Source organism: Peromyscus eremicus, chromosome 12 (genome assembly GCF_949786415.1).
Source record: "Peromyscus eremicus chromosome 12, PerEre_H2_v1, whole genome shotgun sequence".
NCBI lineage: Eukaryota > Metazoa > Chordata > Mammalia > Rodentia > Cricetidae > Peromyscus > Peromyscus eremicus.
The window spans coordinates 50006163-50033133 of record NC_081428.1 but is presented as its reverse complement, the minus strand read 5'-3'; the positions used below and the strand labels follow the sequence as shown (position 1 = coordinate 50033133).

The window sequence follows — 26971 nt, the reverse complement described above, 5'->3', positions numbered from 1 at the left end:
CTGGTGGCCGGGCCTGCTGGGCAAGCTTTCCTTCTACTTCACTTCTGTTCTCTTCATCACCTCACAAGAATGCTACCATGGGAAGCTTGGATAGCTCTGCTTCTGGCAGAGGATGACTTTGAATGTAATTCTTCTGACACCTATGTTTTGCTTTGTGAAATTTTTTTATTTAATATTTTTATTTTAAAATTAACTTAATTTCACTTATCAGCCACGGATTCCCCCGTCCTCCCTCCTCCCACCCCCCAGCCCTTCCCCCCAATCCACCTCCCATTCCCACCTCCTCCAAGGCAAGGTCTCCCCTGGGGAGTCAGGCCAGCCTGGTAGACTCAGCCAAAGCAGGTCTCCTCCTCCCTACACCAAAGCTGAGCAAAGTGTCCCAGCATATGTCCCAGGCTTCAAAGAGCCAGCCCATGCACCAAGGACAGGTCCCAGCTCTACTGCCTGGGGGCCTCCCAAACAACTCAAGCTAATCAACTGTCTCACTTATCCAGAGGGCCTGCTCCAGTTCCATGGGGGCTCCTCAGCCATTTTTAAATTTTTTTTGGCTTTAAATACTGCTAATTAGGATAAAATAGACTAACTTTATCAATTATAAAGCAACTGAAAACATTTACCATTGAGTTTTTAAAAAGTCACAAAGTTGTACAGCCTTACCGCAGCTCTGACCTCTTGACAGCAGCCTCACTTAGAAACACCAAGATACTGCATGAAGAGTTGATCTCTATGAGAAGTCTGCTCCTGTGAGCTGGAGGTCAAAGCCAGTCTTCCTGTTCTAACTCTGCAGTACAGTGATTCTAAACTGTCCACTGACTGTGAATCCATTTCCTCACTTAAAGCTAGGTCCTCCTACCTCTGCTACTTGTTTCAGGGTGGGAGGCTTTTTGTGAAAAAGCCTATGAGTTGTGCTGTGTCCTTTGGCTGGTTTGGGCTTGCAAACGTACAGCTGTCATCCATATAACTTGTTAGCTTTCAAAGCTAAGGTGCTGATAGCCACCAACGAGGTAGCAAACACCAGATGATTTTCCCAAGGACCAAGTAATAACACACACTAAGAGGAGAACCTGAATCCTGGATTCTGATCATCAATCCTGTGTTCACCCAAAGGGCAGTGAACAATTCTACAAGACTGGTGTTTCCATAAACTGGCAAATTTTGAGAATTTTTTTCATATTCAAATAAAGACTAGAGGAAGAATTATAACCATACATGAGGTCCTTTACTTTTCTACTTACCTATGCATGCTTTATAGAAAGGCACCCCCACCTTACCTAGTTCACATTTACAACATTAAAGACTGTAGACACTTTTTATAAGACAAAAAATTAATAATATAACCTCTCCACATAGTAGTAACAGAGTCTCACTTCATGTATTTCTATATGCTCTTGGACTTGTCAGTTTGTTAAAACAGAAAAAGCAGCTAGCATCTGTCCTAATGAACATTATGATTTAATTATAACCCTCACCCCCAACAAATTCATTTTTGCTTCAGGATGATGCAGGTTTTAAAGCTTGCTGATTCTCCTGCAAGTTGAGATGCACAATATTTAAAACAATATTGGAATTCTTCGAGATGTTTAATTCCAGTTGACATGAAGAACGCTGAACCTTCATCTACCCTGGGAGCGTTTACTTAAGACTTCCTGTCACATCTGCTATAAAGCATTTCAACAGATGGACTCCAGAATGGGTCACTGCACTGGGAAAAGAGAAGAAAACGGAATGTTTCCCCTTACAACAGAACTGAATTCATGTTATGCAAAGTTGTTTTTTCTCTCAACCAACTCTTACGGTGCCATGTTAGTGCAATGCCTTTTCGTCTGCCCTATCTCCCTTCTGTCTCGTCAGTTTCAGGCAGCATTCTGCACTATCTAAAACAGACAGACCCACTCATCTGTGCTGATGATCCACAGCATCCGATCCAGGTCTTTCAGGATTCTCAACATTTTACCACACCTTCCATCTTGCTTTCTCTTCTCCAGAGTAAGTCCTGATATAGTTTGGTCTTTTTGTGATAAAAATTCAAACATCTTGAAGTATTCTGAGGTTAAAAATAATCATCACCACACACTGTGACTTTTATGTGTCTGTCTCCCACACAGAAGTGGACAACTGTGGTCTCTCAGGCCTGAACATCCTCTGGTTTTATAAAAGGTGGAATCTTCCCTATGGTGCTACCAGTTCTGTTAATGTGGACAGCAGTTTGGATTTTCTGGCTAAAACTACCAGGCCAAATACAGCCTTCTGATGGCTTTTACAAGTGAACTAAGCATGTATAATTTAAAGGAGAGATGTAAGTTGGATGGTTCACACACTAACTGGCACTCTGCATTAATGTGCAATGTTTCTGTTAACTCACAATTCTTTTCCCAGAGTCAGTTCTCATCTGCTTGGAATTTTACTACACCAAAGTACAGAAGCAATTAGACTCTGCCTACTCACCTATTTTTCCTGTATCATTTATAAAATATACCATTCGTAATATTAATCTATACGGACATTTCACATTTATACTTTTCTATCGTGTTGAGGCAGAGTTCATGCATAAAGATTATCACTTAATTTTTGTCTATAGGTTCAAAGCCAAATCTTTCCAGACTAAGTGTCTTTACCTTTCTCTTAAGACAGCAGTTCTCAACCTGTGAGTCTTGACCCCTTTGACAAACCTCTATCTCCAAAAATATTTACATTATAATTTACAACAGAAGCAAAATTACAGTTATGAAGTAGCAATGAAAATAATTTTATGGTTGGGGGTCACCACAACATGAACTGTATTAAAGGGCTGCAGCATTAGGATGGTTGAGAGCCACCGTCTTAAGAGCATAGAGGAAGAAAATAAAACCTGACTTATTTACAGTACTCAATTGTGAATAGGCCAAATTCCCTCTGAAGGAATGTCTGGAGCTTTAACAAGCAAGTGAGCAGGTATATACAAGTCTACCAAGGTTTGAGAGCCATGAGCACATTCCTATGAATGACTGCTGGGTTAAGGGATGGCGAATTTCTTTCAGGACAATAGGCTTCCATGTCTCAATTCTGAGTGCTGGGTGGCTTTCTGCAGGGCTTTGGTTACATGTGGTAACTATGTGTGTCAGGGTCATGCAGCAGAGAAAGCTGTCATGTCTAAAAAAGCAAATGCCTTTATAAAACACCAGGAATCCAATAATGTGGCTCGTAAGCCTAACCCTGCCACTGATGACTGGCAAGAAATGGAATTATGTATTTAAAGTGTATATATCAATCACAACACATGATCCTTTTAGTGACATTTACCAGTGAGAAAATGGACTCAGAGAAAAATGAAACAAGTTGCTTTAAAACCGGTAGCCTCTAACAGAAACCCACATGTTATCTGACCCTAAGGCCCATGCCCCTCCACTTCAGCAGATCCTCTCTGTAACCCCATTTCTCACTTTAACCTTCTATGTGAAACAGGCATGTTTACTCTGGAGATCAATGCAGCGTGCTGTATGTGCAGCACCTCCCCCAACTCATCTGTTTTTATATAGCTTTAGTTAATGTCAAGCCACAATCTGACAGGACACGTTTTTGGGATATAGTATATGTACACAAAGTGCGGGGCTATTGCCTCATCAATCCCTTTTTGGAACTCCATAATTCCATTGATATAGCTCCCCAAATTATTAATTTTCCCTGTAACATCATGCTGTTAATTCAAACTCAGCTTATAGTAACTAAAATTGACATTTTTTTTCAATATAGGTATATATTAGGCACGATTTGCTAGTTTAACTTTGTGTGCTTTTTAAACCCATTTTATTTCTTCCTAAACAGTTAAAGTCGGTGGCTGTTTTCTATGGCAATGCCAAGGGCTCTGGAGGAATTAGGACATTAGTCCCACCTCCAGGATTTCCACTGCACTTGTAGGATGAAGGCAAAGGAACAGGACAGATCTGAACATAGGTGAACGAGAAGAGCATTTTGGAGGAGGTGGATCCTGAAAGGCACATTCATAATCTCAATTTCCATCTGCTCTAGACTGATAAGACTAATATAGCTAAAGGGACAGATCCACCTCCATCAAACTGTTACAAGGTTTTTTATCTTCTCACAAATTACCATGGTGCCTCCCACAAACAAGTCAGGGCAAGGAAACCAGAGATTGATACTCCATCTACCTCAGTACACATTACTTACTACTCCCAAGATACCCAATAGAAGTAAAAACCCAAGTTTTTCATGAAACCCTATCATAGTGTCTCAAAATTGACCAGCTCAGAAAATACCTATTCTGTCTGTTTACTTTAATTCAAACTTGAAATATTTTTTCTTCTTTATATAGGCCTATTTTATATTAAATTTTTAAATTATTTTTTGAGGGAGAGAGTCCTACTATGTAGTCCGGCTGGTCTTGAACTCAGCTCTACAGAGCCTGTCAATTTTTAGGCAAACTGATCTGTCAGGGCCTGAATGAGCTTTTTACCACAAGGTAAGTAGTGCTCACTGAAATTAAGGAGCCGGGCTGGTTAGACAGCTCACCAGGTAGTCAGGCTTGACTGAAAGCCTGAGGACCAGCGTTCAAGTAGCAGATCCACCAGGTGGCAGGCAGGAAAGAAGTGACTCCAAACGGTGCCCTCTGCCCTCCAGAGGCCACCACTGCATGAATGTGCCCGCACACACAATAGATACATCAACAAGTAAAAGCTGCTTTGTCAAGTTCTCATTTCAGTCATGGCCTAGGGCTGAGCCAGGCTGAAGTAGAAAGAGAAGGAAGTACCTACAAGAAGAGCCAGCATGAAAAAAAGAGACGGAATAAAGCTAATAGACTGTACTGAGAACGCACAGCTAAATTCAGTTTCCCAAGTGGCACCTCCATCAAGGAGCACTGATTTCATAGTGAAGGCTTTTTTCCTCTTTCTTTCTTTTTGTTTTTGTCTTTTTGAGATAGGGTTTTTCTGTGTAACAGTTCTGGCTGTCCTGGAACTTGCTTTGTAGACTAGGCTGGCCTTGAACTCAACAGAGATCTGCCTAGTAAAGCCTTTTAGTATGCAATGTTATTAGAGCAATTTAATTTGACTCTTACCTTATAGGAAATAACTGAGGAAAACAGCCTTGTGTTTGTGTGTTGACGTACTTCTGGATCTGAAGCACTTGTTTTAAAAGATAGCCCTTGGAAGATCTGTCAATTTTTGTTAATATCATCTATAGGAAAATAATTTAAGTATTAGAAATAAAATTTATCAATATAGTTTTACACATTTTAACTATAATTTTTCAGTTCAGTTGAGTTGGTTCATGTAAATTTCTTAATCTCTATCTACATTCTCATCTATAGAATAAAAACAAGCCATAAATAATTTGCTCTGATGATGAGATGAGCTAAAATGTCACATATGAAGTGTGCACTGTGTGTCCGCTACTTAACAATGATTTTAGTACATGACCATAATGCCTTGGACTTTATTTAAAGATCAGTGAGAACCACTGAGCCACATTTATAATTGACGTCAGCTGTTTTATGCGATTAAAATGTATTAGTCTAAGATATTTAAGTGAATATAACTTGGTTGAACCACATAAAGCTGCCAATATGTAACAATTTTGGAACCAAAAGTTCAATTTTACATGTAGTATTCTAAAGGAAAAATTAGAAATTGGGTTATTTGTTGGCTATATCTACTACAGTTGTATTCTTGGTGAATCTAGAATGTTACTTATCCAACTACCAAGTAGTGGAGGAAGGTCAAATCATGGGTGATTACAAATCAAGGAAGAAGTGAAATTTCAATATATCAGGTTTTCTCAGGGAACATTAAACACTCAAACACCCATACACTCTTACTTGAAGCTGCTGGTGGAGGGGCTCATCCATGCCAGGCAAGTGGTATTTCACTGAACTATAACTCCCCTAGGCTAAAATTTAAAGTCATCTTTTTGTTTGCCCTTTTTCCCCCTTCTTGGGCACTTGGATTATTGCTGATATCTTAATTCCTTTTCCAAAGAAGAAAGTATTCCCTTCAGGTAGAACTGACGGAAATATATGAGTCACAAAGTGGTACCTGGGATACTTAATCAGGACTACTAGTACTTCACAGCCAGTTTGATAATACTGAGTCATTTTTATACTAATCCCTTGATGCATTATAACAGTGTCCCTAATACTTCCTAGGCCTTCTGTAAATCCCAAGAACTTCACAATTCCAAGAATACAACAAAAGTGGCTGCCGAGTCGCATGGCTTTATTCACATGCAACTTCACTGCTTCAGTTTAGTGGTTTCTGACATCCTTTGAAAAGTAAATTACAGTCATTGAGTTCTTCACTTCCCTTAAAAAGAAACTTTAAAAGTCTATCTGGAAGTATTACAAAGTAAAATTAATGTGGACACTGACCTACTGACCTGCATTTTGGTGTAGGTCAATTTTATGCTAGTAGAAAAAAATAAATCTAATGAGATATTCCTAAAATAAATTTTTAGTTATCTTTTTTATTTCATGTGCCTGCATGTAAGTCTGTGTGAGGGTGTCAGATCCTCTGGAACTGGAGTTATAGACAGTTGTGAGCTGTCGAGTGGGTGCTGGGAAATGAACCCGAGGTCCTCTGGAAGAACAGCAGGGCTCCCAACAGCTGTGCCATCTCTCCAGCTCAGAAAGTAATTTTTTAAAGAATATAAAAATTCTACTGTAGAATTTTTATATTCTTAAAAAAAATGTTGGAATCGTCTGTTTCTGGTGCAGTTTTAGTTACATCTTCGTAAGTACTAGACCATGAGCTGCTGTTCAAGAGCTAGTAACGTGTTTGGGACAAATGTTTGTATTCCCATAAAAAACACCTTGGGAAGGGAAGCATTTCAGAACACTAGATGGACAGTTTAAGAAACTGTCTATATATTGTATAGCTCCAATATGTTAAGAGCACACACTGTTCTTTAAGAGGGCCTGAGTTCAGTTTCCAGCACTCCCAGTGGGTGGCTCACAACCTCCTCTAACTCCAGCTTCAGAGAAATCCGCTGCCCTCTTCTGGCCTTCATAGGCATCTGCATACAGGTGACACAGGCATGTGTATGTGTACACACATGTGTGTGTTCTCTCTCTCTCTCTCTCACACATACACACACACCCACACACCCACACCCCTTCCTCCCTCTCCATAAATTTGAAAAATTAAAGGAAAAAAAAATAAGTGTCACAGAACTTAAAGGCACTTTTGATTTTTTTTTTTTTTTGGTGTATATGTGATGTATACATGTGTTGTGTGTATGTGTGTACACATATGCACATGGGTCTGCCTGCAGAGGCCAGAGGAGGACATGTGTCTATTCCATCACTCTTGCCTTTTTCCTTTGAGCCAAGGCCTCTCCCTGAATCTGGAGCTGGGCTGGTAGCCAGCAATCATGCAATCCTCTGGTCTTCAACCTCTACAGCACTAGGGTTGTGGGCATGCATGTGACCACACAGCTTCCCATGTGGGTGCTAAAGACTAGAACTTAGGTTCCCAAGCTTGTGTAGCAAGCATTCTTCCCCACAGACCCTCTCCCCAGGGACTCCTCTATCTTCTGAGGAAACACCTGCTCACTACTAACAAGTACATGTGTGTATGTATCCCAACTGTGATTTCTAATTGCCACCGTAAGGCTAAGGAAACACTTACCACGTAAGGCAATGCAAATTCTTCACACATTTCTACGGCAATATTGTCTAACTTTGTAATTCCAACAACACTATCCACTAACAAAAATGTTCTCTTCAAGCTGTAAGAATAGAAAGAAAATAATGGCAATATAAGATAAACTCATTCTCTCTCCTAGGAACTTCATCCTGTGGTCCAATAGGACTCAATGCAGTTTATTGTACTTTCAATAACTAAATTTGCTAAATACCAATTTATTTCAATAGGAACATATTAAGCTGACTGAGTCATGACAGAAAGATAAATGAGACCCCTCCTGTAAGACCTTAAAGTCTAGTGGAAAAAAGAGACAAAAATCAAATTTATTATAATTTTATTACTTTAATTTTGCACCTTTTATATGTAAAGCTACAAATGTATACATATACATATATGTATATACACACACATTTAATTTGTGATGCTGAGATCAAATGTAAAGCCTTTAGCAAGTTAGGCAAGTACTCTATTACTGAGATACATCCCTAGTCTATTTTTTTTAATGAATATTTTTTCCTTTTCTTTCTTTTTGGTTTCTTTCAAGGCAGGCTTTTACTGTGTGGCCCTGGCTATCCTGGAAGTCTCTTTGTAGACCAAGCTAGCCTCAAACTCAAGATCTGCCTGCCTCTGCCTCTGCTAGGATTAAAGAAATGCACCACCACCGCCTGCTATAAATATTTTTTATATACTCCAGAAGTCTAACATTATTTTCCTCTAGATTGTGTGATTCTTCAAACACATTATTGCTTGATTACTTATGGAGATCAAAAAATAAAGACAACATTTTTGGAGTTTGTGATGAGTGAGCTACTTGAAGACAGAGTTTACTGAATTTTATTTAAATCAATTAGCTAACAATTTTAATTTTCAAAATTAGCTAGCTGAGAGTTTGGTTTCGTAAAAAAATGAATGAACTAACTGTTGAATACTCTTTATAGTTTCACCTTGAGAAAATAAATGAAGTTAAGATTTTCTTGAACTATAGGCAGAAGCTACACAGGCGGTGTATACTCTGGTCCTCAATATTGTATTGCAGAATAATATGAGGATAAAATGCACCTACAAATAAGTCATTTCATAAATCTGAAGTATCTGCCATGTGTAGAATACCCTTGATTTTAAAAAGGCTTTGGGACTAAATGTATAACTACTGTAAGAAAGAAATTTCCTTACTTCGTCCGTTCTTTTAGATAGGTCTCTACCATGTCAACAAAGTCTTCCGGGGCTCTATAGCCATAACCTGGCATGTCCACCAATGTAAAATATTTTCCAACCTTGAAAAAATTCATTTTCTTTGTGTGGCCCTGATAAAGTAAATGGAAAAAAAAAAAGCTGGCTTAAAATATGTCCTTTATTTCATGACTAGAAATGTTTCTGTTCAATCAACAAATATTTATTAAAAGTTGAAGTATAATTATGAATGCAAAGGGAAAAAAGTGAAGATTAGTGGCCACCAATAATTAAAATCTCTTCAATTTGTTTTTTTTAATAAAATACGTTTAGCTTAAAAGCTTTACATTTCATATTAAAAAGACAGAGACAAACTATTTCAGAATCTCTCCTATCTTGCTGTCTGAACCTCACCCAGACTGAAGTTGTATGTCTGCCATTAGCCAGTTCTCTGATGAACAAATACACAGAGTCATGAGCTGGGTGCTGATCAAATGTTTATCTTATCACACAGGTTCTTAAAACACCATATCCAAGGTTGGGCAGTTCTTATCTGCAAACTAGTGTTTCACTAAACCAAGATGCTTTGTATGTGGGTTTTAGTGTCCTCATAGACATTTTTTTAAAAGAATGTGCAACACCACAATTATTAAATAAAGTGCAATTAAAATTGATGCAAATATAAAATACGGCTACTATGCTTTTGTGTTCATGAAACACTTAGGAATCAGGAAAGGAAAGACAAACAATGTAAAGCCAACTGTTTGGATCTTAGAAAAGACCCTATCAATGGAGAGGGTTTTTATAAATGATGATTAAGTTCCTGGTTACTTATTTGTCCATCTGTTAGAAAGTGTGTTTAGAACTCTATATTCTAGAACGAAAAGACCCAACCTCATCCACTGTCCTCTTATACAAGACTGGAATCCATCCTATCTAGAAGTCCTGATTTAGCTGGCTTATTTGGTGAGGAAGAAGAGTAGTGAAGATGAAGTGCAAGGATGAAGTGATGAAGCCAGAGAATCTACTACATGGAGTGGGGAGCAAACACCTCGTGGTTTCATGCAAGAGCTTCAACTTAATGAAAGGGGTAGGGGACATGGAGCATTGCAACAGATGCTAAGGTAAGGGGAACCAGGGGTGAGTTTTGCAAAAAGGCTACTTTAGATTCCAGCTGAGTCTGCAGAATTGCAAAGGAAGTAGATGGGGGAAATGACAGAAGCCTGTAGAGCAGAGTGTCCATGAAAACAAGAATAGAGTGGCCTTGCGTAAAAGAATAAGCAAGACTGGTATACATGCAAGAATGTATGAGAGTGTGTATGAGTAGAGAAAGTGTAAGATTATAGAGGATAACACAACTTTAAACCCATTTTTCCTACAACCAATGTAGAACTAGATGCTCATTAACATATACAAAAACAGAAAACAGCAATAAAATACTTAATTTGGCAATTAGAGAAGATTTAGATAAAGGATGCTTTCCTCAAGATATTGGTAAGACCTCTACAGTCAATTCAGATAAATATATATATATATATATATATATATATATATATATATATATTTTTTTTTTTTTTTTCAGGAAATACATGGGCACTAATGATATGTCTTACCTTATTACTTGTTTAAAAGAAATCTCTTCTCTAGGAACTTAGCAATTATGATCTCTTGCACCTTCCAATACTTAGGTCTCATTTTAGTAAATTCAAGAGATACCCAGCATACCGGTTTTTTTGAAACTCTGACTTCTACATCAGGTGCCAGCGAAAACAAGGCCTTTATCAAGGAGGATTTTCCAACATTGCTCCGACCTATGAAACACACCTAGTATGAGGGGCAAAAAGGAGAATGGAGAACTTAGAGAACTGAAGAGTGGTTTATTTACTAAATGTTCTATTTGCGGGGTTGGAGAGATGGTTCAGTAGTTAAGTACACTTGCTGCCAGAGGACTCTGGTTCAATTCCCAGCCCAAATGGCTGCTTTCAAATGCCAGAAACTCCAGTTCCAGGGGGAATCTGATGCCCTCTTCTGGCTTCTGAAGGCGACAGCAAGCACGTGGTGCACAGACATGCATGCAGGCAAAACACACATCATGAAATACAAAAGGCACTGGCTGCTGTTCAGAGGACGGAGGTTCGATTCCCAGATTCCCAGCACCCACGTTGCGGCTCACTGCGGTCCTCCATGGGCACTGCACACAGAGCTGGTGCAGCCACACCGAGCTTTCTGTTGATTTGATTTTTTTTTTTTTTTTTTTAAATCTCTCCCGTTGGATAACAAGCAATGAGCAGGGGCGAACTCAAGCTCTCTCACCTCCGGCTGCTGCAGGCTCGGGGCGTGGTCTAGGCGGACGGCGGAGCTGAGGTACTCGATGCGGTTCCGGGCTGTGGCCGCGAAGACGCTCTCCGCCCTCGCGATGTCCTCCAGGCTGGGGTCGAAGAGCCTCTGTTCGATCAGGCCTGGCCCGGTGTCCGAGACGAGGTGCTGCTCCAGTTCCCGCAGCGGGTACAGAACTTTCGTTAGCTGTTTCTGCGGCAGCCTTAGCACTTCGGCGAAGGCCGGGGACGTGCTGTAAAGCCGGGGCCAAGGCCCCAGTGCCGGCGCCATCTCAAAGAGCCTTCCCACCCTAGGCCACAGCCCAGCGGCCGCCATTTTCCTCTCCCAGGATCCTCGCGACGATTTCATTCATAGGGTCTGGACCGCGCCAGGGAGACTCTCCCTGCCGCGGCGCCTGCTGGGAATTGTAGTTTTTCTAGGGCCTTCTCGCCGGCTCGAGGTTTTCACCGCCAAAGACTGCGAGGATGTCGGGGACCGGCAGTGGAAAACCTGCTGACTTTCTTTAACACCTTGGCCTTACCAACTGTGCATCAGATTGGTGTGTTCTGTGGGAAAGTCTTCAGCGGTTTCCAGAGGCGAAAAACCTACCTCGTCCTGTGGTTTTTGAGTCTCAAGGGAAGGAGCCATAGAACGAAGCTCTAGAGCATTCCAAGCCCGATTTGTCATCTGTTTCCGGTCGTCTTACCGATAATTGACATTTAATCATAAGTTCACATCACTGAGAAAAACACATTTGCAAAGTTAAATGATCTGGTGAGAAATGTGGTTGGAATAGCACCTCGTTTTCAGGGAAGGGACTGTAACTCTCCGGCAGACATGCCGTTGAAGCTGCAGCTGACAGCTCACATCCAGATCCATAAACCAGAAAGCAGAGAGAACTGGGAAACAGACCTGGGAATAACAGGAGGCCTTTGAAGCCTCAAAATGCAACCCCACCTCCAACAAGGCCACACCTTCTAATCCTTTCCAAACATTTCCACAAACTGGGGACCAAGCATTCAAACATATGAATGAGCCCTTTCTCATTCAAACCACCACAAACATTTAATCATTATTTCCCCCTCTATCACTCCATTACTTTTAATAAATTTTAGAGAGATGACTTAGAGTCGACATATGCTATCCTTTCTCTGGACATAGGTGATCAAACTCTTCCCAGTGTAGACAGAAGATCTATGTGAGACATGCACATAGCAGTTAGATCTACTAGTGAGAAGGTGGAAAACCAGAATTGGATTTAAGGGAACTAACACCATTAAAGTTGCCATGGGAATCATAAAGAATACAGAGAATTGTGTAAGTTCAGGAAAATCAAGCCAAAATCAGTATAGGAGAAGATCCCATCTGGTAAATGGGATTGTGCATCGCTTGCAGTAATAATCTGAACCTGGTTGTTGACAGTATCTTGGTTTCTGGTGTTTTGTCTATATGAAGCAGGTATTAGTCTATGGCTGTATATTAGGATTCAGGATCTAGCTTTCTACACCAGAGGTTTGTCTGGGCTAGGATCGAGAATAGAATTTAGCCCTAGTGAGGTAAAGCCATATAGATCAGAAAAACACATGGTCTGTGCACAACATACACTGTCCAAAATGGAGTTCCTAATATTCTCTCCTCCCCTGTTCTGTGGGTTTTTGCATTCATTCCTATCACAGTACCCCTTCAATTGATCCAACCAGACTTCTTGAGGGAAAGTCTTGATTTATTTCCTTATATCCCACACTTAATCCATCAGCAATCTTGCTGATTTAATCTTTGACACATCCTGAATGTGAGTCTTTAGCATATCCACTGTTAGTATCGTGTTTCCAGTCCCCATTACTTCTTACCTAGATAATTGGCTATAGCTTCCAAAAAACTGGCTGTCTACCACTGCTTTTTACTCTTTTAGGTGCATTCCCAACATAACAGCAAAGATGATTCTGTTAAAATGAAAGTGAAAATCTCCAGCATCTTCCTGTCTCAAAGACAAGCCAAAGTTCTCCCTGTAACTTAAGAAGCATAGGTAGCCCTGCCTCTCTGTATATGCCTGCCTGAAAGAAACATTCCAGATGTTATGACATGGTTTGCTTCTTTACCATTTGGAGTGTTTGTGGTGCTCCTTCTGAAGAAGTGACTTTGATTTTGAGAACTGAAGAGGTAGTTCACCACAGAGTTAACACTTAAAAAAATTAATATGATATAGACATGTATTGTATACTTTACACAAAGTCCTTAGAGTTGTTTTATTTTATTTTATTTGGGGGGATCGTTTTTTGAGACAGAGTCTGTTCCATAAGTCAGACTGGCCTCAAATTCGTGATCCTTCTGTCTCAGCCTTCTGACTGATGTACCACCCCACCCAGATTGAGAGCTAAGATTTTTCACTAAAATTCATGTGACTGAAATGCTGTAGCTATATTCTGCCAGGCTTAGCTTTTAAGGACAGGAAGAAGGTTGGTAGATCAGTGACGAGATCTTGCCATTCTTACAGATCATCACACTTGTTTTTCCACTGTTGTCTGTCTCTGAAATGAACGGCTTTTTGGTTCCAACTGATCACGAGCTATGTCGATCCAGTAGGTATCAAGTCTAGGGATTCTATCTAATTCAAGAAGAAGGTAAGCAGTGTAGGCCTAGACCAGTAGACAGAATCATGGATGTCAGAGAGTCAGCAAATACAGAGCTCACACAGGTCAACTCTTATCCTAGTTTAGACACACCACACTTCGAATGTCTGGATAGACATAAGAGTAGAGATGCTGGGAAAGCTTGCTTTTGGATATAGGGAGAGGTAATGGATTAGTAGTCAATGTTTGTTTTTCCAAAGGTTCTTTCTTACCTTCACATTTCCCTTCTTAACAACAGTAATTACAATTTACCTGTTAAAATACCATGCCTAGTGGTGGTACCTGTGATGCTAGCACTTGGGAGGTAGAGGAAGGAGGACCAGAAGTTAAAGGCCATTTTCATCTACATGCCAAAGTTGAGGCCAGCCTGGACTACATAGAGCCTGTCTCAAAAATGTTATTGAATGCTTTCCATAAGAGGAGTTGATTTGAGTATCAGGAATTAATTATGGAAAAGGCCTGGTCATATTCAAATTCAGGGCTTGCAATGGGAAGGAAATAGTGAGGGAAAAGGAGATGTATTATATAGAGAGTGACATGGAGAAACTCCAACACATAAATTGTCTGAATTATAATAACTCCTGTTGGGATGAATTATTTAAGATTAAAATTCATTTTAAAAGTATTTATTTTCGTGTGTGTGTGTGTGTGTGTGTGTGTGTGTGTGTGTGTACATACCAGCAGAGGCCAGAAGAGAGTGTTGGGTCCTCTGGAACTTAAGTTATAGGAGGTTGTGAATGTCTCAACATGGGTGCTGGCAGCCAAATCCAGACCCTTTGAATGAGCAGCAAGTTCTCTTAAACACTGAGATATCTCTCCAGGGCAACTTTAAAATTTCTTTAATTATATTTTAACTTTTCTGTGAAACTTTCTCTTTAAACAATTATATTAGCTATAACTCAGCACATTGACAGAGGTTTGTGACCCCCACACATGCAACGTGATGCGTGGCTTTTCTACCTAATTTATTTTTTGGGAGGGTGCAGGTTATTACATGTGAGGGTCACTATATTATCATCTTGAGAAATAACAGATGTATTTCTCATGACCATCTTGGTAGTTTATCAAATCATTAAATTTCATTTATATCTCATTAATGTTCCTTTAAAGAATGTCTCCAACAACTTCAATAATTGTATTGTTGTTTTTCTTTTTTTCTCTATGAAGTCTTCTTGAACTTCTTTTACGGTTGTATCTGCCATGCTGACAAATTTCTCTAAAGAGATCTGGAGATTAAATATCAAATGATAGTCATGTAGGAGGTGAGTTCTTAGAATAATCTGAGTTCTGAGAGGAAAATAAAAAATTGTTTCCATCAAGTTTTTTTTTCAATCAATAGAAAGCAAGTTGCTTTAAACAATATTTTCCATTGTTAATTTGGTATTTCATCCTAATCATACTGATGTTACTGTTTTGCAACTCTTTGCCATATATAGTTTGTGCTTTTATATCAGTTAAAAGCTCGTGTGTGTGTGTGTGTGTGTGTGTGTGTGTGTGTGTGTGTATGTGCATACTGTAGTGGTTGCAAAAAGCATGGGTTTTTCTGTTCCAAGTGATGAATTCATTAATATCTTAATCTTTTCAACGTATTAGGTAAAAAAATTTTTTGGCGGGCAATGAGTGATTGTAGTATTGCTATCAATACTATATGCAATTGCTATATTCAAACCTGTAGAAGTTTGAAGGAGAAAGGCCCCCACAGGCTCAGATATTTGAATACTTGGTCCCCAGTTGGTGGAAATATTTGGGAATAATTAGGAGGTGTGACCTGACTTGTCGGAGGAGGTATGGCACTTGGGTCAGGCTTTGAGGTTTCAAAAGCCCAGTTAGTTGTCTCTGCCTCATGCTTGTAGGTCAAGACATAAGCTCTCATCCACTGCTCCAATGTCATGCCTGTCTGCCTGTTGTGATGCTCTCAGCCATAATGGTCATAGATTCCAACTTCTGAAACTGTAAGCTCCCAACAAATTCTTCCTTCTATAAGTTGCTTTGGCCATGGTGTCTTAGCACAGCAACAGAAAAGTAACTAAGACAATCTCTGAACTACATTTCATATACTCTTTGGCACCCTGAAGAAACAGAGCAACATCCCACAGGTAGATACACTCATATATGTTCCAGTTTTAAACTCATTCACAGATAGGTTTTTGTCAGGTATCTCCCAAGTCTAGCTTTCAAATTTGCTGATACAAGAGGAAGATTTACGAAATTCAGTATATGGTTGTCTCTGTGGCTAGAATTTGTCACAGCAAAAGGGTTCGAATTAGAGGAACAGACTCAAGTTGAAGCCTTGAAAAAAATAGGTTCAAGTGTGTCAGAATTCTCTGTCATAGCACAGGCTGCATTTACATCTGCCAGCAATGAGTTGTAATGTGGGAATGCTGTTCACATGGAGAGCTCACTGGAACCCAGGAGTCTAAGGTTTATATCAAAGGCTGACCATGTAACTATTTTGTGGTTGTGTAACTGACTATACTTTCTGAAATTTCAGATCCTCAGAAGGTAATCATGCATTCACTATTGTTATAATTTTCATTTTGTTTTTGAGACAGGGTATTACTATGTGGTCCCAGCTGTCCTGGAACTCACTATGTAAAGCATGCTGGCCTCAAACTCACGGAGATCTGTTTGTCTCTGCCTCCCAAATGCTAGGACTTAAGGCATGCACCACCACATCTGGCTTACTGTTGCTATAGTTTTTATCTCAATGGCCCCCCAAAGGCTCAGATGATAAAGGCTTGGGCAGTTTCTTAAGAGGTACTATCAGGAGGTCTTGAAAACTTTAAGAGGTGGGGCCTGGTGGGAAATAGATCAGTAATTCTCAAGCTGTGGGTTATCACCCTTTTGGGAGTTGAAGGACCCTTTCACAGGGGTCACATAAGACCATTGGACAAACACGGAGATTTACATTATGATTTATAACAGTAGCAAAATTACAGTTATGAAGTAGCAATGAAAATAATTTTATGGTTGGGGGTCACCACATCATGAGGAACTATATTGAAAAGTTGTAGCATTAGGAAGGTTGAGAACCACTGCTCTAGATCATTGGGTATATACTCTCAGGGGGATGTTGGAACTCCAACCTTATCCCCTGTCTCTTTAGTTTCCCATGAGGTAAGCAATTTTTCCCCAGCAACCCCTCCTGCCAGAGATCTGCTATGTCATCACAAGCCCAAACACAATAGGACAGACTGAAGGCTCCGAAACTGTCAGTCAAAACACTGGGTCTAAGTTAATCATTTCAAGTATTTGCTATGGCTATAGCAAGCTTCCTAACACAACCCTAAGCAGCCTTGTCCAGATAGAGCAAGCACGGAAAGCCATTCATAAGTGAGGGAAGCGTTCGCTTAGTCAAGCACTCAGAAGCAGCTCGGGGCCAGTCTTATAGGTAAACTGGATCTGGCCACTGGCCAACTATATTATTCACTCCTTTCCATGCACAGATTTAAAAGGAAAACATTGAATGCAAACCCCAGAATTCTACGTGTTTAGGAAATTCTAATCAAAGCCACCGTCTCAGGCTAGGAAGTAGTACAGTGGCAGAGTGGCTGCCTAACAACTCAAGAGGTCCTGGGTTCTGTCCCCAGGACACCCCCACACTATCCCCCACTCCCCACCCCGACACTATAGTTCCAGTATAGCAGATCTTTGGCTGACTAAATGGGGCTGAAATATTGAGCTGGAATTGGGGCCTGCTATGGAGCATTTCCTTCCACTTCCTTACCTTCTTCCATGAGGTGGACCGCTAGTTACTAAAGGGAGAGGGGGAGGGGGAGGGGATGGAGAGGGGGAGAAAGAAAGAAAGAGAATATTTACTCTCTAGAAAGGCATAATGTCTATGGTATGGATCCTGGGGATTTCCTGGTAATAAGATGGCATATCCAACCATGATGGTATGGTTTTCTTCATGCAGCCTCTCAACTCTTGTACTAACCAGTTCCAGAAATACTCTCACATGCAAACCCATGAGTAATGCTTTTACTGTCAATGAGATATCCACAGCCCAGTCAAACTGACACTTAAGATCAGCCAACACATACACAACTGTTAGAGACAAGATTAGACAAAACCAGTAGTCAAGATAACTGAAGTACAAAGAATCCAAATTTTATAGCATAATCATGTGTGAAGACTTAGGAATTGTACGCTTTAGGACTCTTCCAAACATAGAGGAGCCATCAAGACAACACCCAGACATCTACTAGCAACATTTTGATATTTTTTCTAACACGTAGCCTTATGGAAACACAGATTTACATAAAAAATGAAAGTTATACATGATAAGGGGGGTGGGTAGGACACATTTAAACATTTTGAATTACTTTATTTGTTTATCATGTGTGTTTGGTGTGTGCAAGTGCATGCGCTCGTGCACCTTGACCCACCTGTGGAGGCCTGAGGATTGAGAGGATCGAACTTAGGTCGTCAGCCTTAGCAGAAAGCACCTTCAACCTCTGAGACATCTCACTCGCCCAAAACAAACTTTATTGAACAAATTATTATTCTTATTTGTAACTTGAAAATACCTAGAATTGCTATATGTGGGCTTCCATCTACATTCTCACTAGAGTCTCAAGAGTATAAAGCCTGGGCCTGGTAAAGACAGAAAGATAATAAAATGAATACAATCCAAGATATACACATTAGTATGTAAATGTAGGAGCGATCTAGTGAAGCATTAATCTCCTGTTGTTGCTTTAGCAACATACCACAGACTTAGTATCTTGTAACTTCACAAGACATTTTGTCTCCTCAGCCATTATTTGCTTCTGTTTGTAGAAAAGAAAATCTAATTATGCACCTCTTCGACTTCTAGAAGCAGTTTTTTTGATTCATTATTTTTAAATAAACTTTTTCAGTAGAGACAAAGAATAGAGTATACAGAACATAGTTGAATTATATAATATTTGTTCTTGAATAGAGGAAATAATTGTAGCAAGAAGAATGGTAAATACTGTAAATAAAGCAAAGCAAAGCAAAACAAAAACAAAAAGCCCATATTTAAAAAGTATTTCAGTATGTCATTTTCTCATAGCCAGTTCCAGTCTCTGTGTCTTATTAATACTGGTGTCCCAGTGCCGAGGAGTTACTCCCTGCTTCCAAATGGACCCAAGACAGACATTAGACCAAAGACCCACTGGCATATTCCGGGAAGCTTCCCTGTTTCCCCAGTAGCAATATTTTATATCTCTCTTTCCTCAATCCTGCCATGTGGAAAACTGAAATTTTAGCAATCATAAAATGTTTTATTGCAGTATGCTTATTTAATACATGTTGCTGCGATATGCATACGGTGTGTTGCACTAAATTCACGGGCTGCCTGGTTGGCCCCCAGTGTGGCATTCTTGAGAAGTGGTGGCACCTGTAAGGGATAGGGTCTTGTGAGAGGTAGTTAGAGTGACTCTTGGAAAAAGTTAAGAGGTCAGAGAGGTAAGTTAGGTTCTGTGGAACTAGACTGGTTACCACAGAGTGAGCTGTTCTGAATTAAGTTCAGCTTTTCAACTGTTCTCTTCCTTTTCTCCTTTCTGGCCACATGACATCTCTGTCTTGTTTGGTACTGTCTCTGAGGCTCTCAAAACAAGCTAATGCCTGTGCCATGTTTTGGGGCCTTCAGAACTGTAAGCTAAATCAATATCCCTTCTTCCTAAAGTATTTACCAAGACAGGATGGATGTACCAGGAGACATTAGTATTAAGAAAGTGACTTCCCAATGATAACCAAGCTCCATCCTAAAGAACCACAGTGGTTAGGTATAGAGTAAGAGACTGGGAGGGGGCAGCTCTCTCTAGGAAATGGAAATAGGAGAGTTATGGATGGATGTAGGAAGCTGGAACTGGAGGATCAAGTGGGAAGGAGGAGGGAAAAGGAAGTGAAGGGGGAATAGAGAGAGACTATTTTAGAGCTAGTATGGAAGCCTAATACAATAGAAGCTTCCTAAAATACATACATATATGAAGGTGATCTCAATGAAATTGTCAAATAATAGGTGAGACAGCTCCCATTGGCCATCTCTTGTCACAAAAGAAGCTTTCAGTATTGGGATTGGGTCACATCTAATTGAGTTATTGGCCAAAGAGTCCCCATGGGAACCCCCAAACAAATAGAGCTGTTGCTAGCCTATAGGTTACTCTCCCCAAATTGACAGCAAAGCCCCGTTGCTGAAGAGAGCACTTACACAACTCACTGAACATGGAGAAGTCTAGCTGGTGCCTACACAGAGCCTTCACCCCTACGTGCTATCATCTTTGGTACAGGAAGGCACTCAGCACGCTACCAAAGGAGAAACATAAACACCAAGGCAGCCACAAATCTTTTGATCTACAATGGTGTCCTGTTTACAAGATACTCTCATGCAATGGTGGCACAATGCTGTGGGAGTAACCAACCAATATCTAGTTTGACTTAAGGCCCACTCCACGACATGGAACCCATACCCTACATTGCTTGGGTAATCAGGGACCTAGGACAAGATAGCCCAGGGACCTAGGGTAAAGTCAAATACTACTTTTCTAAAACACAAAACAAAATAAAAATAAAAATTAAAAAAAAAATAAGAGCAATGACTCTTATACATTTTGCTGTGCTCATAGATCTGTTCCCAGCTATCCTGAAAGCTTCCTCCTGCAGCAGATGGGAACAAAAACAAAGACTCACAGCCAGAAAATATGTAGAGAGTAAGAGATCTTGGAACACTCAGCCCTAAATGGGAGGTCTCCATCAAATCTCCCCCCCCCCCCCCCGAGGCTCAGAGAACCCTGCAAAAGAGGTGGTAGAAAGAAAGTAAGAGCCAGACATAGTGGAAAACACCAAGGAAACAAGGACCTTGAAATCTAAATCAACATGATTGACACATGTATGAACTCACAGAGACTGAGGCAGCATGCGCAGGGCTGGTACGAGGCCCTAGAGCTGAAAAGAGAAATAGACATGTGCCCCCATTCCTAATCCAGGAACTCTCTCCAATTGGTAACCACTTGCAAATGAAAATTTAGTTTCTCCAAGTGAGACACTGGGAAAACAAACTACCCTTAAGGGTAGGGTAGGCTAAATGCCCAACAGTAGATAGTCAACGGAAAACAAACTCAATGACATATTTGGAGGTTCTTTGTCTCTTAATCTCATGACAAGACTTTTCTCTCATTTCTTTTGAAAAATTTTTATCTTGTTATTGTGTGTGTGTGTGTGTGTGTGTGTGTGTGTGTGTGTGTGTGTGTGTTATTTCCATTCTTTTTACCCTACAGGTCTTTTGTGTATATATTATGATTCCCAGTTTAGTGTTTTTATGAGATTTCTGAGTGTGTGAATGAGTGGGTCTCTGTGTCTGTATCTGTTTCCTATGCCTTTTCTTTGGCTCTTTTCCTTCGGTTTGCTTAGTTTGTTAGTTTTTGTTTTGTCTTATACTATATTTTATTATCACCCTTTAGAAACCTGTTTGTTTTCTAATGAGAGCTAGAAGGGGGGTGGATCTGGATGGGAGGGGGTGAGGAGGAACTGAAAGGAGTGGAGTGAGGGGAAACCGTAATTGGAATATATTATGTGAGAAAAAAAATCTATTTTTTTAATAAAAAAAAAGAAAGTGACTTCTCTGCCTAAACATGGCCTGAATAAGAAAGGGGGAAAACCCAGGAGACCTCAAACTGTGACAAAGAACTACAGGTCACTAATGAACGCTGACAGTGAGAGAAATAGTCTTGTCCAGGGAAGAGCACAACTGGTTATCCAGTACCAAATGATCAGCACTGAAAACATACGTACAAGTACCATTATACAGACTGAGCAGGTTGTGCTTATGTATTTAGGAATATATATATATATATATAATAAATGTACACATATACAAATATTTCATATATATAAAGTATTTCTATGTGTATACACATAACAAAGGAAAAGTGGCTATGAATTTGAAAGAGAGTAAGGGTGTTTTTGGGAGGGGTTAGAGCAGTGGTTCTCAACCTATGGGCCATGACAGCTTTGGGCGTCAAATGACCCTTTCATAGGGGTCACCTAAGACCATTGGAAGACACAGATATTTACATTATGATTCATAAAAGTAGAAAAATTACAGTTATGAAGTAGCAATAAAAATAATTTTATGGTTGGGGGGTCACTACAACATGAGGAACTGTATTAAAGGCCACAGCATCAGGAAGGTTGAGAATCACTGGGTTAGAGGGAAGACAAGAAGGGGAGAATGATGTAATTACATTATACTCTCAAAAAATAAAAATGATATATAACAAAAAAGTGACTTCCGTTTGAAGATGGAGGCATGGCTGCTTGTGGTCCCTCTGCCATTGCTTCAGGCATTCTTAATTCTTAATTCAGGCAGAATCAAGGTTTATAGGTCAACCATGGTTCTATTTCATCCCATGTTCATTTTCACCAAAGTGGCTACGTCACAATCAAGAGCTCCGTTATAACTGTTTTGTTTATTCTCGGGGCAAAATTGTTAGAAGCAGGACATTATTTCTCATGGGTTTAGTTGCTGAATTGTGTTCAGCCAAGTAAAATATAGAAACACTAAGTCTGAAAAAGATGTTATCTACTACTTCCTTTTCTTGATAGGGAACATTCAAAATTTAAACATTTTCAACAGTCCCATAATCCTTACTTCTTCTTTTCCCAAGCTGAGATAATCATAACAGTATTTTAATAAAACTCCCCTAGATAAACTTTCAAGTCATATTAAATCAGCCCAAAACTATCATCAACACTGTATATTAAATTAAAAGTGAATTGAAGCACACAACGAAGATTATTAGTAGAAAAATAGTCACAGAGATGTAACTTAGATGTTAATGTAACAAACTATTTTAAGGAAAAACCATCTAGATGTAGAACTCCGGGCTTGTAAAGTTCTGATATTTCATGTATGGAATGCTGAGCCTTTATGGTTTATTAATATTAACAACTGCTACAAATGACCAAACCAGATGAATATTGAAACAGACCACACTGAAGAAGGTTGTGATGTAATAGTGCAGCTGAGAAATGCAAGGATTCTTGAGGATCTGTTATCTATTCTTTTTGTTTGTTTTGGGTAGCTGTGGTCTACAAGTAAAATGACACAGATTTTGTTTTTCAAAACCATGCTTTTGAATGTGTAACTTTATCTCCATTTTCCAATGTAGCAGAAGGGCCATCTGTGTAATAGCCGATGAAGACCTTTAGACCAGCTCTTCCACTGAAGACAAATAGAAAAGCTGGACATAATAGCAGTAATAAAATCTGTTAGTGAGTAAGAGAGCTAGCCAGGTAACGTTGAATTGCCTGGGTAAGGTACATAAGAAGAAAGAAAAGAAAAGGAAGAAAGGATGAAAGAAGAGAAAGAGAGAGAGAGACAGAGAGACAGAGAGAGAGAGAGGAAGAGAGAGAGAGAGAGGCTGAGAGAGACAGAGACAGACAGAGACAGACAGAGACAGAAGAAAAGAAAGATGGATAAGCTGGACATGGTAACGTTTTGCCTTGGTGATGATTGCTGAGCAATCTATAAGAGCTGACTAAAAAATTAAAAAATTAACGGTGTTTCCATCAGCCTCTTGACTGGGGAAGAGTAGGATAAAGTGGGTCTGAGTGGACAACAAAACCTCTTCTCTTCTAGACTTTGTTCTTGCTTTGAGTCACAGGATGTCGCCCTCTACTCCTAGTCATATCTTAGGATGAAGATGCTCTGTTCACAGATTCCTGGAAGAAGTACATGAAAATCATTCCCAGAGGAAGATAAAAATCACATAGGGGCTCAAATTATCTCTACATTTTCTACAATCTAAAAACCAAAACAGTGCCAGACAGTTGAGACCAATCTTTACTGAAAGAATCATAAAAACAAGATTGTTTTTGGACAGGGCTTCTCTGTAGCCCTGGCACTCGCTGTGTAGACCAGGCTGGCCTTGAAATCACAGAGATCCTCCTGCCTCTGCCTCTGCCTCTGCCTCCTGAGTGCTAAGATTAAAGGCATGCGCCATCACCAACCAGCATGACACATTATTAAAGAAGAAGAATCAAATAGACATTCTAGAACAGAAAAAAAAGTTAAGTGACAGAGATGACGTTTGCCATTTGCAATACAGTTTTAACAGCTCCCTCAAAAGGGAAACTCGTGATTTTCTTAACTCTGCATGTAACACATTGGATTCTAACCACTGAAAACTCATCTACTCATTAAAAACATCATACGATTATAAAATACAGTGTGGTTAGCCGTATATAATTTGAAGACAATATTTTTAACCCCTTGGGAGACTAAAACCATAATAATTTAACAGAACATTTATCATTCCCTTTTAGAAATCTGGAGCCAATGAAATTTCAGGAAAACACCAGCTTCTGTGACTGCTGTGGTTTTCATGTTTTATATTATTTTACAAGAAGGCCACAAGGAATTAATTTATTTATCAATTGAATACTATCTGAGGCATTTAAGATAATTTCACGTGGAATGTTCTTTTTCAACTTTTCAGCCTTAGTAATTCTTGAAGATCAGATGATCATTATCTGAATTTAGAATATTTTGCCACATTGTTAGTTTTTAGCCAATATATGTGGCAGTGATTTTCATTTTCTTTTCTTCTTCTTCTTTTTCTTTTTTTTTCTTTGTTTTGGTGGTGGTGGTTGACTTCTGTATTTTTCTGGAATTCCCAATTACCACCCATAAGTAAAAACTGCTTTAAGTAGGAAATATCTTAAAGTAGAAAATACTTCAAGATTGCATTAAAGAAGCTCTCCCATTTATTCGGCTTCTGGGGGCATAAATACAGTTGGTAGCACAGAAAAGCACTGTGCCTGAGCACAGAATTGGATCTGATTATTTTCCAGTATTTATTCTCATAGCAGACACTGCAAGGTGTCATGTGACCCCTTTCAGTAAAGGATTTTGCTATTCCAGTTTTGATGGTGTTGCCCACAGTTCAGAACCTTTCTGGAATGTTGCACTCAGGTCTTCCTGTAGCCATCTATTGTGACTGACGAGTGTGAAGCTTTAAACTTGGTCATTTGGAGCTAATAGAGGACAACTCTAAAGGATGATTTACACTCTGGAACCCTGTATGGGATTACCTGAGTCTTGTGTAGTGTTCTCCCCCTGTTCTACCACCTCCCTCTATCCCTTCATTTGTACAATCGATGGCCTAAAGTTTCTCTGCACACCGAACTCCATCTCTGAGTTTCTTTTCCACAGTACCCAAGGATGGCAATCTTCAAGTTTTCCTGAAATGAGGCATGGAGTCTCTTACGTATCATTTTCTTTATACTCTTTGTATTAAAGCTCCTCAGCAATTCAGAAGATTCATTATTACTCTTTTAAATAACATGTCGTCTGGCTAGGACACCCACACTCTCCATTAGGTAATCAGTTGTAATTTTTTTTTTTTTTGAGACAAGGTCTCTCTATGTAATCCTGGGTATCCTGGCGCTTGCTATGTAGACCAGGCTGGCTTCAAACTTAGGGAGATTTATTTGCCTCTGCCTGCCTCTGCTTCCTGAAGTCTGGAATTAAAGGCATGCATCACCATGCCCAACTATGTAATGTTTAATAAATTTATAGATGACATTAAGTAAGTGTGCAAGTGCATAGCTTATGTTGTGTTCAAAATCTCAAAGTAAAGCTCTTAACCGAATTTATCAAATATAATTTTGAAAGCCTTAATAATTGGTTTCACAAAATTGTCTGTAGTGGGCAGCAGAGAGCAGTATTATTAATAAAAATTAGATTAGGGCAGATGGTTTATTTATGAAATAATCACACACAAAACGATAACAAACCTCAATGTAATAATAAGTGTGTGAAATTGAAGGAGAAAATAAACGACAGATAAATACTTATTGGACGATATATTGAAGACAAGACAGAGCATTAGAAAGGGCTTAGAAAATGAAAGTCTAACTAACCAAGTACCCAACTATGAAGGTAGGTTTCCTGGGTCTTATTCCTGCTTTCATCATGTGTCACATGTGTGTCTTTGGGAAATTTACCTAGTCCTTTTGGCTAAGAAGGGGAAATGTAAAACGGGAATAGTAAAGATACTATTCTGCATAGGGTTGTAGAGAGAATTAAATAGAGTAATATTTGTGAAGTGTTTAGGACTTGGCTTTGGGTGTTAAGTGTAGGGCTTAGTAAGTGTTATTTACCATGAATGTGACCAGTGAGATTTAGAATTGATTCCTGGCAAAAAATAAAAGGCCACTAATGTTTCTTTATGCATACAAAGTATGCTAACATACTAACCACTGAACATGTGGATCACTTGTTTGATATTGTATGTACTTTGCTTTCAAACACCCATGTCTAATTTTTTGTACAATTGGTAAAATTATAACAAAATGGTTAGCTCTTACATGATACATATGGTGTTTTTTATGTTGATGACATAATGTAAGTAGAAGTGAAAATTTTCAATATAAATATCAACATAATGATAGGATGTGAAAGTAGAAACATGCAGTTTACGGGCTGCATCCCCTTTTTCAGTGCTAGGGACTGAGCATGCTGGGCAAGCACTTAACCACTGAACTACACCCCAGCCCTTTGAGACTGAGAAATGCTCCTGAGCAGACGATGTTTACTTGAATAGCCTTTGTAGACAGATACGTAATTTTTGAGTAAGCCTAAATTATAGGTTTGCGGTTGTCATGGCTTACAGGGGCTCTAACTTACTGAAGCTTGCTAAGCCTTTGGCTTTTGGCTATCACATGATTGGTCTATGCCATCCCATCCTGCTTTCTTTCTTCCTCAAATTCCCTGATTCTTAATAGACAACAGTAAAAGACAGTTGCAGGGTTTGTGTTTCTGCTTGAGCAATTTCTTTCTCTTGATCGTTTCTCATTCTTCTGCTCTGTCTCCTGCGGTCTGGTACCAAAAAGTACATGCAGGAAGAAACTAGGGCCTTGAGATTTTCCAGAGAGAAGCCATTACAAGATGCACACACACTTCTCTTATTATGGTGATTCTCACGGCACAGTGGATGATGATAAACTCTTGGAGCCTTAATTTAAATGCTTGTTCTTAAGAAGAGAAGGTGGGAGTTGGGAAAGCTGGGATGTGGGGCTTGAGGGTAGAAGATGGGAGTGTTGAGAGAAAAAGCACACTCTTTCCACTATTTTGTGAATTCTATGGTGTTGAAGTCATTGAATCGCCTCTTATACAGCTGGTTAAAGCTTGTGGTTTGTTCTCAGTTGAGAGCACAGGGAGCCTATCTGTGAAAATCACACCTGAAGTCT

General features: G+C 39.6%; 1 protein-coding gene across 1 annotated transcript; it reads right to left on the bottom strand.

The window, feature by feature from the left end:
- Nucleotides 1–1435: 1435 nt before the first annotated feature.
- Nucleotides 1436–11490, bottom strand: Gtpbp8 (GTP binding protein 8 (putative)). The gene is made up of 6 exons (XM_059277364.1): nt 11118–11490; nt 10530–10628; nt 8808–8938; nt 7617–7716; nt 5051–5169; nt 1436–1702 (listed from the first exon to the last, which is right to left on the bottom strand). Exons 1-6 carry the CDS (start codon nt 11487–11489, stop codon nt 1633–1635), a joined length of 891 nt encoding a protein of 296 aa, XP_059133347.1. The 5' UTR covers nt 11490; the 3' UTR covers nt 1436–1632.
- Nucleotides 11491–26971: the final 15481 nt, after the last annotated feature.